General features: G+C 30.9%; 1 protein-coding gene across 2 annotated transcripts in view; it reads right to left on the bottom strand.

The window, feature by feature from the left end:
• LOC136984024 (neural proliferation differentiation and control protein 1) overlaps positions 1-15,800 on the bottom strand; it is a 50,342-nt gene that overhangs the window by 1,426 nt on the left and 33,116 nt on the right. For both annotated transcript variants that reach the window (XM_067280935.1, XM_067280937.1), the window contains exons 5-6: positions 215-379; positions 45-144 (exon numbers count right to left, since the gene is read on the bottom strand). In XM_067280935.1, coding sequence (XP_067137036.1) covers positions 45-144; positions 215-379 — 265 coding nt within the window. The remainder of the gene's footprint in view (positions 1-44; positions 145-214; positions 380-15,800) is intronic.

The raw sequence follows: 15,800 nt of genomic DNA, 5'->3' as shown, positions 1-15,800 counted from the left end.
AAATTGAAATATAACTAAAGAAATCACTCCAAAACAAAACCTACCGGTGCTAATCCTGGACATTCGTACACTGTGAAATCTCCTTCCTCGTTCTCTTCTTCCGAATCCACGTCGGATGCGGAAGCATGATGAGTCGAGCTGGCTCTAAAAACGTTTCCAAAATAAATAAGCGTCTACTTTTATTAGCAATTTTCTTTTAAATTTAATTACTTACTTCTCTACAGCTATCATTTGTTGTTTTTGATGCTGATAATGATACATCTGTGCACTCTGTGCCAGTTTACGATCTCCGTTTGGAGATGTTGTCTCTTTACTGGGGCCCGTTATCCCGTATGCAGGATAATCTACATCTGCAGCAGCTTTACTACTCTTTTGCAGTCTGAAATAAATTAACTTATCATTAGAAATTCCTATTCTAACAACTTATGCTGATTTACAGTAATTAAAGTTATGATGCTCTTTAATTGTATGGAAATGTGGAAAATGAGACAGTTTTAGTTAAAACTATGTATTTTTGCAGAGTAATTGTTTAAATATGTACTATGGAGTAAAGTTGTTTCTAACACAGTGGAGGATGTTTAAACAAATGCATCGTGGACATCCCTGGACATATTAAACAACACTTCTAAATGGTGATCAATATTAAGGTATAACTGTGATCAAAGCAGGATGATTCAGAGCAGTTAAATAGATGATTAAGACATTTGAAAAGTTTTTTGAAATTTCGAGATCTTTCTGCAAGATTCTTACAAAAAAACTTGGTCAGTAATTCCTCCACCAGTAGGAAAAATGATGTTGTGAAGGTGAACTGTCAAGTTCTTCCTAGTGTATTATTTGTGGAAATAGTGTGTCTTGGGTCTATGCAACAATGTATTCTGAGAAAACTTGCAAGTGAAGACCTTGTATGAGAATTACTATAGTTTGTGATAGATGTAGGAAATAATGATAGAAATTGCTGTCAAAATCATCTGTTACTACAACAGCAGCAGAATGGGAAAGAAATTTGGACAATCCTAAAAAATGGGACAGGAGACTGCTGTGGAAAGCAAAGGTGATGATCAGACAAAATGGTAGGTTTCCAAAGAAAAGTAATTTTCTCTGGATGGTCTAGACCAGTGGTCTCCAAAGTGGGTACACCAAGTATCACTTTGCGTACCAAAATGTAAATTTGTAGTTTAATTTAAATGCATGTATATTGTTTAAAATAAATAAATAATTTGATTTTTGACACACACAGTATAGGAGTACAATTATTTTCGTCTTAGGGGTCGCAATAAAAAAAGTTTGGAGATCACTGGCCTAGAAAACTAATACTCGTGCTCGGATATGATTACACTGCATACTTAATCATAGTGTAAATATGTTCTTAGGCTTTTATATGCACCGGCAAGTGAAAAAAGGGGGTATGATTTGCTTTATGGTAATGGCTTGAAACCTATCTTACCATATTAGCAAGGTATGCCTATAAATGAAAAATTACTGTATTACTCTCTAAATCTTAAAGCTAATTAACTCCATAGCTCTATAAACACTTTTAGGCTTTTGTCCTTATATATTTTCTACATAACTTTAACTTTGACAGAATCTGAAAACGTTGGTTAATAGAGTGCCGACATATTATAATTTAGAAATAAACAAAACGATTACCAAAGTTTTTAAAATATAAATTATAAGAAATCTAATCATTAAATATAGCTATGTAAAATATATTATACATAAAAGATACAGATTTGCATGTAAGCTTTTTTCAATTCTCGTTTGCATTTGTTTTGGATTAATAAGGCTTTATAAGACAAATTTGATTAGTAGGTTGTCAGATTATAGTTGACTAATCCATTAGAATAGCATCAAATTATCAGAGAGGTTCGTTTGTTCCTAATAGCTAATCTCCGAAAGTTCTTCCCCGATTGCTTTGAAATTTTGACGCAATGTTGCATTCGAATACGCACGTGTTTCTATATAATATAGATGTCAAAATTTCCCCCCCCCGCGGGGGAGAGGGACAAAATTAAGGCTTACCATGAAGAACTGGGCTTCTATTATACTATATTAGATGCAGTTTTTTGCGTTTTAATAGGGTACGTCAAGAGAATGTACACTAAGAAGGGATTTTTCGAAATTTCCCCCCTGCGGGGAAGTGTTATACATTTATAATAGATACATTTTGAGCCATAGCAACGCGTGACGGGTATTGCTAGTATGTAATAAATATTCATGCATTGCCGATTTCTTACAATTTATTCAGTTTAGTAAGGTTCAGAATGTGTTACAAATTCTGCCTATTTTGAAATCCTCTGTCAGTAGACATCAACAAGAATCAAAAACCGGTTAAAAGTATAGAAGTTTTAACAAAACAAAAAATATTGTTGGTAAAGTTTATGTTTCCTGCAATTTTTTCAAAAATTTGAAATTTCTTTGAATTGTCATCTTTTGATTCATATTTAACTCCTTAGTTACAGATATTGAATGAATGTTTTCCATGCTTCTCTCAACTTTACATCCTTATTAAAGTGTAAAGTTGCCAAACTTATATATTACGTAAGCAATAATGATACTTAAAGACTATATTCTTCCATACTATGTAATAACATGAAAAAAGGAATTCATAAAAACTTTGTGATAGTAAAACTTTTAATAGTACATTTAATTAATAGATATTAATTCCAGGTCTTTATACATATATCTGGATGAAAAATCATAAAAGTACTCCTTACCAAAAGAAGGAATGTAAGTAATAATATAGCACTTTCAAGAGATATCTATGATTTATCTAATAAAGTTGGAAATTGCAGTATTTTAATCAAGGAACCTTTTGACCTTGATAAAAAAAATTTGCAAAGGATTGAATACATGATTTAATTCTTTTATCACTAGACTTGGTGCATTTTATGTTCCATAAATGCGAGTCCTGCAGTCTATGCATAGTTCTCCCTTTCTATGAGTATTAATAATTTTTGAAACTAAAATATATTTGAGAAATTTATTAAAACTATTAGTTTAGAACTCATATGCTAATTATATTGCAGAAGCTGAGGGTTCCAAGGAACACAAGTTGGGAACCACTGATCCTAACAAATCAATCTAGACAACTGGATGGTCAAGGCACTTTAAATATGATCAAATCTCGGTGGTTTTATATAATATAGATACCCCGGGAATTTTTCATGGATGGTCCATCCTGGATATGTTGATCTTCATTTCTCACTATCTAGCTACTCCCATTGTGGCTTGGCCAAATCCACAATGGATATAGGAAAAAACATTGTTAGTGACCTCAGAGCAGAAATATACAGTAGAGAGTCGTTAATTGGAACCCCGGTAATCGGAACGATTTCCAGTCGACTGTGTCGTGCTGAATCGAACGTTTTTGATACTAGATTTACTTCTAAAGTATAATTTTCATGTTTTTATATTCTTCAATATATTTATTTTGTTTGTACAAAATGAAGAAATAATTTTTAACGATACGATAGCCTCAATTATTATTATAAAAATTTTCGTTAGGCTTAAAATTGACGAAAATTCAACATGAAGCGACACGCAACAGAGAAAAATTTGAACATCAGACAGGTTAATATATTTTTTCATACATAATCGGTAATCGGAACAAATCACTAATCTGAACAACCCCAGTCCCCAATTGATTTCGATTTTCGACTCTCTACTGTACTAGTATATATATATATATATATATATATATTACATATAGTATCTAGTTTAATTTGGCTGAATTTATTAAACAATTGTTGAGTGCGTTCATATTTTCTTTTAGATTATAATTTATTATTATTATTATTATTCTCCCCCATGATCACCACCTGGTCGTGGTGGGAGAGCCCAGTAATTTTACTGATCCATAGGGCAATGCAGGCTGGAGCACAAGCTCCTGGTAGGGACACCCATGCCAGTAAGGTCTATGGGGAGAAATGAAGCTAAGAGTGACCACACCCACATTCTGTGGAGATATTTATTATGGTAATAACTAGATCAAAGTGTGATACCGGCTCAGACGTCGCCCGGGTTAACAAGGTCCGCGTTCGTGGGTTAGGCAGAGGCTCACGTTCGAAAAATAGGCCACAGTCTCCCTTGGTTACTGGTGGCGAAAGCAGCACCGACCCAAGCATGGCTACTGCAATGCCCTCAACAGATGTGAGGAACCAACCCAGCCTTGGTGTTTCTGTGGCAATGCATCCACAGACCACAAGGGCTGGAAAACCACGCCAACGGATGAAATGGACAGTAGAAATGAACGAGTCTTATCATCTGTACTTACTACACCATCACAAAACTCGAAACAAACATGACAGCATACAGACAACAACTACATCATAGATTCACACAACAGTATCCTCACCTCACTGTTACCGAACAAAGGGTTGTTGATCAAAAAAGAACAATTATACACAACAACCTTATTCCACAAACAACACTTGAACTTATCAAACAACAGGTTGCTGATCAAATACATCAAGAGACAGAAACATCTAACATTAATGAAGATCATGTAACCTGTCAGGATAATCCAGCAACAAGCATTGATAATAACACACATACAACAATTACCACTAATGATACTACAGACACTTCCTCATCCATCACTGATAACATAGACATGGATTTAGTTAATACGCTCTCACTTATATTTCAGGAAACACTCACTAAATATACAGGCACAGATCCCACACAACGACCACGAATACCAAAAATCAACACGTCAAAGGAAGTAGGAAAAACACTAAATTATGTAAACACTCACTTACTACCACACTACATTCATTCAATTTCTACACTCGCAGACATTCATACATTAGTTTATGCTGGGGCAGTCACAGTAGTGACACACCATGGACTGAAAGTACAATCACAGACAAATACACAGAAAACACAATTCTATCACAAGCCTGCCTGGCAGAGAAGAATAGAAACACAAATAAATGACATTAGACAGCAATTAGGCAGGCTGACACAATACACTAAAAACAACATAACACCCAAATTAAGGAAACAGCTCAAAAACATTTTCAAGAAAATAAAAACACACACAAAACATGAACATCACAACACACACATTACAGAATACATTGATACACTAAAACAAAAACTTGCTGCCAAAGCACATAGACTCAAACGATACAAAACATGTACACTACGAAAACAACAAAATAAATTATTTACAAACAATGAAAAACTCTTTTACAGACAAATTAATAACAAAGCAAACACTGATACACAGCACAGTGGCACACCAACAGAAGAAGAACTCACAACATATTGGTCTTCTCTTTGGTCCAGTGCTGTCACGCACAATGCTGATGCAGGCTGGATCGAGGAGGAGAACAGAAACTTGCACAACATACCAACTATGCCCTGTGCTGAAATAAACATACATGATTTCCAATACACTGTTAACAGAACACACAACTGGAAGACACCTGGTGTAGACAACATTCACAATTTCTGGTACAAAAAGTTTACATTACTGCACCAGGAACTAGCTAAACACCTAACACACATCATCATCAATCCACAAGACATGCCAAATTTTCTTACTCAGGGCATCACCTACATGAAACCTAAAAACAACAATACCACAGACCCCACACAATACAGACCAATTACATGTCTTCCAACACTCTACAAATTATTGACATCCTGTATCGCAAACAAAATATACAAACATGCTGAAGAACACGACATTCTAACGGAACAACAAAAAGGTTGCCGTAGAAACCACAGGGGATGCAAAGAACAGTTACTCATAGATTCAGTCATTCTACGGCAAGCACACAAACAACACAGAAACATACACATGGCATATATAGACTACAGAAAAGCATTCGACAGTGTTCCACACAGTTGGCTGCTACATATTCTACACATGTACAAAATACATCCATCACTCATTGCATTCTTTCAAAACACTATGCAGCACTGGAGAACAACACTACATCTCAGGGTTAGTAACACTTCCATACAAACAAAGCAAATTTTTATTAGGCGAGGAATTTTTCAAGGAGATTCCTTGAGTCCTCTCTGGTTCTGCTTAGCCCTGAACCCATTATCCAACATGTTAAACAACACGCAATATGGTTACAATATCAGACATGAAAAAACAACACAGTTTACACTGTCACATCTCATGTACATGGATGACATAAAACTTTATGCATCCACACAAAAACAACTTCATCAACTCCTACAAATCACACATTCATACACCAAGGACATACAAATGGAATTTGGCCTAGATAAATGCAAAACACTTCACATAGAAAAAGGAATCCTGAAGAAAGAAGATTTTGCACTTGGAAATGGAGACGTTATTGAATCCATGGAAGAGGGCGAGTTCTACAAGTATTTAGGATTCCAACAGGCCAAACTAACAGAACATACACAAATAAAGCAAAGATTAATTAAAGAATACCAAAGTAGGTTAAATGCTATTCTCAGAACACAGTTAAATGCAAAACACACAGTTAAAGCAATAAACACATATGTCATTCCAGTACTCACATATTCTTTTGGAGTTATACATTGGACTCACACAGATCTTGAGCAACTCCAAAGGAAAACAAGAACAACACTTACTAAGCATAAACAACATCATCCTAAATCTGCCACAGAAAGATTAACCCTTCCACGTAAAGATGGCGGACGTGGCCTGATTGACATAGTTAACCTTCACTACAAACAAATACAGTCACTGCGAGAGTTTTTCTACAAAAAACAAGAAACATCACAATTACATAAAGCAGTAACTCTAGCAGACTCAAATAACACACCATTAAACTTACACTCACATCATATGGACACAACACAACATATAAAAAGCATAGACACCATTAAGCAATCGTGGGCTCGAAAGGCACTCCATGGCAGGCATCCTTATGATCTGGCCCAGGATTTTGTTGACAAAACTGCGTCAAACAGCTGGTTAGCTCGGGGATGCCTCTTTGGGGAGACGGAAGGATTCATGATCGCCATACAGGATCAGGTCATAAATACTAAAAACTACAGAAAACACATACTCAAAGATGCAACACTCACAAATGACACATGCAGAAAATGTCACATCATGCCAGAAACTATACAACACATCACCTCTGGTTGCAAGCTCTTGGCACAGACAGATTATTTACACAGACATAATCAAGTAGCAAATATAATACACCAAGAGCTTGCAAAGAAACACAAATTAGTAGACATCCACGAACCATACTACAAATACATTCCACAGACAGTATTGGAAAACAACATGCACAAAATGTACTACGACAGAGCCATAATCACAGATAAAACAATTTACCACAACAGACCAGACATCACACTCATTGACAAACACAATAAAATCACATACATTATAGACATATCCATTCCAAACACTCACAATATACAAAACGCATGCACTGAAAAAAATTAGCAAGTACACAGAACTTGCCCAGGAAATAAGGCATCTGTGGAGATGGATAGGGTGCTTATTGTACCTGTTGTTCTCTCCTCTACAGGTGTCATACCACACACACTACACAAAAGCCTGGGCACATTACAATTGAATAGAAACACATACATCAAACATACATCACACTACAGAAGGCCACTATATTGAATACATGTTATATTGTGAGAAAATTCCTGAATACAGACACACACACTGATACACTTCTTTAATTTCTGTTTAGGTTACTATGCCTTGACTTCGGTCCGGCATAGTACACAGCCACCGGTGTTAACCAAGTATATCTCATGTAACCCAACATAATAATAATTTAGAACTGATGTGTAAATGCTACAAAAAAAATCTAAAATATTTACTATAACTCAATCATTAATTTCTATTGAACTTTATTATTTTAAAGTAGATGTAGAGCTATTGTAATTTTTTAAGCAATAATTCATATTTATATGACCGTTACATTTGTTTAAAAAAGTAAATAAATATTTTTATACATTTAAAACATGATATAAGTAATAATTACACTTTAAATATATTGTAATGCTTCTAGTTTGACGCACCATAATTTTTATAAAAGAATTTTTGGGAGTAAAACTGTTAATTATAATGTATTTAAAATAAACAGAGTGACAAAGATTGCCTCAATTTTAAGTTCAAAGTTGTAGGGAAAAAATTTCTCGAGTTCAGAGCAATACAGCACGTTATGTTTTTAAATATTTGTTAATGTACAAAACATTTTTAGGACTTCTCCATGTAAGATCCTCTATGCTTTCAATTCCAACAAGAATGATTCAATGGAAAAGTTGATTGAGTATTTAAATCAACTTTTCCATTGTTCTTGTTTGATACAAAAGCATAGAGGATCTTAAATGGAGACAAAGAAATCTGAAAGAAATGTTTTATCCTTTAATAAATGTTTGCAGAAATGTTATATATAGTATAGGAGTAATTTCTTTGACTCTCCACACGGTAAGTAATCTTGCAAAGTTGTTAAATATTTGTTTGTATTCATGACAATGCTCTAACTATAAACTTTACCCATTAAGGATTATCAACATTTATCGTCGTATTTTATTGAAATAATAATTTTACTATTTTTTAAAAATTAAATTTCAATTTCCATTAATTTTATAATAATTCAAACTAAAAAAATACATATTATATATAAGCAAATTATAATTTTATTACATTAATTTGAACAAAAGTTTGAACTAATAAAAATAATCTATGACTTTCATACATAACGTAATATTAAGATTTAATATCAAAAATTATTTTTTATGAAATAATTAAGCTTTCGTATTATTACATTAGATTATCTAAATAGGAGAATAATAAAAAAACATCAAATTGAAGATGAAGAGAAGAAAATGTATTATTAATATCAATCATAAGAGCTCAAATAGCCGGTTATATATGTAATATTCTATAATAATCTCAATAAACTTAAATTTAATGCATTAAATACCATAGAATAATTTCTGATTTATGTTAATAGTAATATTTAAAATGCAAAAATGTTTTCACTGTAAATAAATTTAACAAAACATTAATTTATATTAAAGTATTACTAACGTTTTATCAAATCCGCTATTTTATTATTGTAAAGGAAAGATTTCTAATTGTTTACATATTGTAAGATAAATGTCAACACTATAAATTCTGTCATCCTTTCACAAAAGTATTTTTATAACAATTAAACCTGGGAAAATGTCTATCGCTTTAAAAAATTTTAAATTATAATATGTATTTCCAAAAAAACTTTATATTTACTCGGTTATTTAATCTCTCAAATAATCTAACAACAAAATATTTTTGCAGTTTTTAATAACAGTGTGTAAAGATTCATTTTAATTAATAAACTTATATAAAATATCTTAACTACATCATGCATCTTTGAAAATCTTTCACCCTTTATACCTTAAAAGTACATATATAATATTACTTATAATTATTAAATAAGGTATTCTATGCTACGTTATCTAAAAACTATTGCTTGATTAATCATTTATATATAAAATTGTTTTATAAACTTGTACTATACTCGTAACGATAGAATATATATATATATATATATTTTTTTTAACAATAAAACATGCATTCTTTTTACTTATATACATGTGTACTATTTTAAAATACTCACATATTATTAAGAAGTTCTTTTGCTTGCATTACTACTCTGGCTTTGGAATTATCAGTCATTTCAGAGAACTGTCCGGCCAGCAGCACAGTGGAATACAGACTGAGCTGTCAACACGACATGATAAGCTCTATTTCAATGAAGGTATTAAATGTGGGAGGGATGCTGCATAACCCGGCAGAGAGGAATGAGTTCGTCATTTTTCCCATTCTTGTCATACGAGCTAAGTGCCGAATGACCAATAATACGGTGGAAATTACTGAACTTTAATATGTCGTGCACTCGACCGATGATAATTGCTTTTTTTTTTTTTCTTTTTTGGTCTGTCTTACAGATCTAATTTCTTTAAATTTATAAGTTTAATTAAAATGTATATAAGAATTCAATTCAAAAGATCTAAGCTTAAAAGGCAAAGAAAAAAATATTGAAGATATTTATCCAGGTATAAAAGAACATTCAAATTAATGTTTTGTGATCAAGAACAAGATAAAAAATAAAAGGTATTTAATAATTTTATCATCTTTTAAACTGATTTGGGGAATGCTAACAAATCTAGCGAAGGAAGCAACAATTACAATATGGACTAATTTAAAAATTTGAGTATTTCTCTTGACGAAAAAAAAATTATATTCTCTCTCTATTACTGATTTATAAAATTAATTTTATTATAAATGAACTAAGGTAGATCTATTCTTTATATTACTGAAGTTAAAATAATATGAGATTATCTCTTATCTACCTCTTCATAGATTAGAAATGATTAAATTTTTATTTATTACATAATAAATCTAATTTTCCTCCTCTATCGGTTACTTATTATTATGAAAATATTATACGTATTAATTTTTCTAAAATGTGCACTTAAATTTTTTGTTTTATTTATTTCTTTTGTTATACTTATCAACTGGATATTAAAATTATAAAAACTTTATTGTTTTATTTATATGACGAAAGTTTTAAAATACTATTGATGATAACATTTAAATAAGTATAAAAAATCAACATAAGGTAATTCTTTTGTAGTTAGCCAATACTAGTAGATAGAGCTTTTCACACTAGAAATAGGGTTTTGCACAAACTACTTATACAGGTACTCCTCACTTTACGACCGAGTTCCATTCCGACGACTATGTCGTTAAGCGAATTGGTCGATAAGCAAGGAGCTTGCGCCGGGAATATAAGATCGTTGTAAAATTATACAAATTATGCAACAAACTTCAAATTTATTCATAAAAAGACTATTATAGTACGCTATTAGCCTATTATAGTACGCTTAGTGTGCATGTCACCATTCGCCACTGACAGACACTCAAGCCGAGAAAGGGGATTCCCCAAATTGCAGGTCAAAATTCGAGTGGTCGTTAAGCAGATAGGTCGTAAAGTGAGGAGTGCCTGTATTTATTAATAATTACAGAATAAATAGTGATTGTTATTAGCGATTACTCTTAGTGCCTAAGAGTTAAAAACTGGATCTAAGAGGGCTTTTAATCAGGTTGTCCCCATTATGGGCTTGGCCAAACTGCAATGGGAGCAACTTGGTGGTAAGGAAGAGAGCCTGATATATCTTGGACAGATTACTTCCCAAAAATTCTTGGAGTTTTTCAGTCATACAGATTCAATTCTGATCCCTTAGAGCAGCAGGCCGACATCTTAATTGCCTCAGCCATCTGATTGCTAGTCTACATTATTTTAAGCCTACATTTAAGTCTATGAGAATAAGTACACAACATTTATGATTAAATATTAATTACATCAACTTAATTAATATGATAATCATATAAATATTAACAATTACTAACTGTTATATTAATAGAAACTAAATATATTTTTTAAATTTAAATGTATAAATTAAATAATTTATTTTCAAACATATTCCAGTGTTCTTCTTCTCAATAATCTAGGGCTTCATTATTATTACTACATTTTAATGATTCACTGAATTATATAGAATTACTAATTGGCTATTAAGTTATTTAATATCCTATATACATTGATAGATCATTAAAGTTTGATGTTTATAGCATAATAAAGTTTGTAATAGCACTCTGTTAAATACGATTTATAATCCATTTTATACATGAAAATTAAAGATATTTTTTGCATGTAATAAAAAAATATAATAATCAAATAGGATGGAAATTACATTTCTCTTTTTATTTGTGATACATTAACTCAGGATAATTCTAAAAATCAGCATTAAAATATATATGTGAGAAGCTTTAAAGATATTGTTGATAAAAACAAACAACACACTTTTACTTAAAGCTTCTTTTACTCTAAAGCTTTTACTTAAATACTTAAAGCTTCTTTGGCAACATCAAATTGTACAATGTTTTAGAATATAATCTGAATATGGTATTAAAAAAATAAACTTATTTTTAAATGTTTCACATTGAGATTCCATTCCAGAACATGTAACTTCAAGTTTCAGAATGAATAACAACATAAAAATTGTACAAATATTTTTGCTTTATCAGCAACTCTGTGTTTAATTAAAATCTTCCAGATATACATATGTCAACACTGTATTGTTTTAAAAAGAGAAATGGGATTAGACGATAAAGAAGATTATTATAAATATATAATGTAGTTTTCTGAAATTGAAATTTTCTTATAAATCGTATTTATTTATTAACTTCAGGATATATTATTTCAAGAACTAGCATGGAAAAAAATTAAGTTACAGTATACCTGTTATATACATGAAAAAATGAGGATCTTGATTGTCTCACAAACAACACAAATAATTTATTAATGTGTACAAAACACCACATTAAAAAGTGGACAGTTGATAAACAAGGTCCTAGGTTTGTACATGGCCAACAGACTAGGACAAAGGGAGTGACCTCACAAGACACAGAGAAACAGAGTTGCCTGACAAGACCAAGGGGTAGGTCAATATAGGCTGTCACTCAACATACATAACAATATTGTATTTATTCTAATAAACAGCACAACTGCAAGATGATGAAAGTAATAGACAGTGTCCTCTAACAGTAAGTGTGCTTCCGTTGGAGGAAGATAAGACTAATCGCAAGCTGAAAAATTTCACATTCTATTCAGCATTGCCATTCTTACCTTATGTTGAAATGAAATACGAGTGATTTGAGTGTGAGTGTTGTGTTGTTGTTCAAATAATAATAAAATGAAAAAGTTATCAAATCTATTCCATTAATAATCACCCTCAAATAAGAATCGTATCCAATTCACAAAAAATACATATTAATTGCCTAGTTAATATGCCTTTGTGTCCTTACCTTAATTTAAACTTATCTCGTCTACTAGTACTTTATCAATTAACAGAACTTATTATAATGGATTTATGAATGCAGCAATTAGGTCTTACAGATCAGAAATAATATTGTTTATTTAAATCACCTGAACACAAACACTTTAACATTGTGTTTGTCCCTCATCAGCAAGCATTTAAAAGATATTTTTTACAATTATAAATAAACATAAAATTTCCAACAATAAAACAATGAAATTCTTACAAATTCTGGGTTTTTAAATACATTCCTAATTCAGAGCATATTCAAAGGCAATATTAACCAGATAATTCCATTCATGTTCATCATTGTTCTCATTCACTTAATCTTCACCCCAATCCATTCCAATCCTTCCTTTTATATGTCTCCCCCTCTCCCATCGACGATTCCTCTCCACGATTGGTGTATATCTCTTCCGGTATTGTTATTTATTCTATCCGTTTGTTTAATTATATCGATGTGTTCGTATAATTCTCTTTTATAATTATTTTTCTCTTTTTCCTTATTTTCAGGGTATTCAAATCAATTTCGCAACCTTCTGAGCTACGGTGTTCGGCCACTGCCGAATTTGCATATTTTTCCCTAATTGCTCGAATACGTTCACTTAATCTCATTTTTAATTTTCGTTTTGTTTCACCAATATATGTTTTTTTCGGGTTACAACTACAATTAAATGAATATACCATACCTTTTTCTTCTGTTATGTCGTAGTTTTCTTCGTTTCTATAACAGATATTTTTTGGTTGAATTTATTTTTTCCGGTATTAAATTAATTCTACTTCTTACTACTTTTTTAATTCTTTCAAATAACTTAATTTAACAAATTTTTTCTCTTTATCCATTAATTTTAATTGTTTATCATTTTCTTATTTTCCTATTCATTTATTCAGTAAGCATTTTGGATAATCATTTAAAATAAACATTTTAATTATTTCTTCTTCTTGTTTGGGTTTCCGTCTCGCTTGTTCCTTGTCTTATTTTATTCATATACATTTTAAATATGTTATATTTCATACTAACTGGAATGACTGATTTGTAATTAATTATTTTGGGAATCTGTATAGGCTTAATGTATTTTTTATAAATTAGTCTGTCGTCTTTTCTTTCAATTGTTAGATCTAGATAGTTTATGCTATTCTGTTTTTCTTTTTTAGTTCAAATTTAATATTTTCTTTTATCTTATTAGTCTTTTTTATAATTATATTTTCATTTGTTTTTGCTTTTATCAAAAATTATTATACAGTCGTCTACATACCTGTTGTAAAATTCAATGTATTCCTCTGTATTTCTAATCTGTTCATTGATTTGTATCATTGATATTTCAGCCGGTTTTGGACCTATGCATGTTCCCGTAGGTATTCCTTCTGTTTGGGAGTAGAATTTTTTGTCGAAATGAAAATAATTGTTTTTGATTATGATTAAACATAATTTAATTATCCAATTTGGTGCTTTCATTCTTATTAAAGAAGTTTCTATATCTTCTATTGTAATGCTAGGATACATATTTACCACATCTAGTGATATTAAATTCATATTTTCATTAATTGTAATATTTTGTAATCTTTTTAGTAATTCGTCTACATTTTTTATGCTATATTTAGATACTTTTAATGAATTTAATTTATCTTTTAAATATTTTTCTAAATTATAATATATATAATTTCTAATTTCTAATGTCTATTAGAGGTCTATACTTAACAGGAATTTTGTGTTTTTTTACCCTTATATTAAATTTCAGTGTTCTGTTATCTTCTCTTTTTATGTATTTGATGTCTTCTTCTATTATATGTTGTTGTATTTTCAAATCTTTTAGTTCCTTGTCCAAAGATTTTATTAGATTGTTAACTGGATCTTTATTAAGTTGTATGTAACTTCCTTCTTGCATCAATTCCTTGATGACTTCTATTTTCTTTTCTTTTTTCATAATTATTATTTGTTTGGTTTTATCGCCTTGAAGTATTTCCAAATTATTATTAATTAAAAATGTTTTAACATTATTTAAATTTCTCTTATAATTTTTAACCTTATTCTGCATTTTTTTGTTGTTATTTTTTTTATTTTTTATTATTTTTTGCATACCTGTTCTTATTTGTTCTCTCTCTTCTTCTGGAAACTTCCATAATAAATGTTCTGTGAATACCGCAATGTCTTCAATCTTCATTATTTCTAGTCTGTTGTAGTCCAATCCTTGTTTTAGAGTTTGTCAGATAGAGTCTGGTATTTCCACATTTGTCATGTTTGATATTAATTTCCTTTCATAGTCTTCTTTTTCTTTTAAAGTCGGATATCCTATTTTTTTTTAACTAATTTATTATATTTACAGGTACTCTTCACTTTACAACCGAGTTCGTTCCGACGACTATGTCGTTAAGCGAATTGGTCGATAAGCGAGGAGCTTGCGCCGGGAATATAGGATCGTTGTAAAATTATACAAATTATGCAACAAAATTCAAATTTATTCATAAAAAGACTATTATAGTACACGTAGTGCGCATGTCACCATTCGCCACTGACCGACACTCAAGCCGAGAAAGGGGATTCCCCAAATTGCAGGTCGAAACTCGATTGGTCGTAAGTGTGAGTGGTCGTTAAACAGTTAATTGTAAAAAGTCTTTTAAATGCCTGCTGATGAGGGACAAACACAATGTTAAAGTGTATGTGTTCAGGTGATTTAAATAAACAATATTATTTCTGATCTGTAAGATCTAATTGCTACATCCATAAATCCAGTATAATAAGTCCTGTTAATTGATAATGTACTAGTAGATGAGATAAGTTTAGATATTAATTGTCCTCTAATAAGTTAGTAAGCACTCTAATAACAGTTCAGCTCCAAGATGAGAAAGTTATAGACAAAGTGCTGTTTATTAGAGTAAATATGGTATTTCAAAATTAAGATTTAGGAACATATGAACAAACAAAATATAAAAAAAATTAT

The sequence above is a fragment of the Centruroides vittatus genome, unplaced genomic scaffold (assembly GCF_030686945.1).
Source record: "Centruroides vittatus isolate TY-2023 unplaced genomic scaffold, ASM3068694v2 contig_900, whole genome shotgun sequence".
Lineage (NCBI taxonomy): Eukaryota > Metazoa > Arthropoda > Arachnida > Scorpiones > Buthidae > Centruroides > Centruroides vittatus.
Note: the sequence above shows the minus strand (reverse complement) of the source record. Positions and strands in the feature narration are given on the sequence as shown.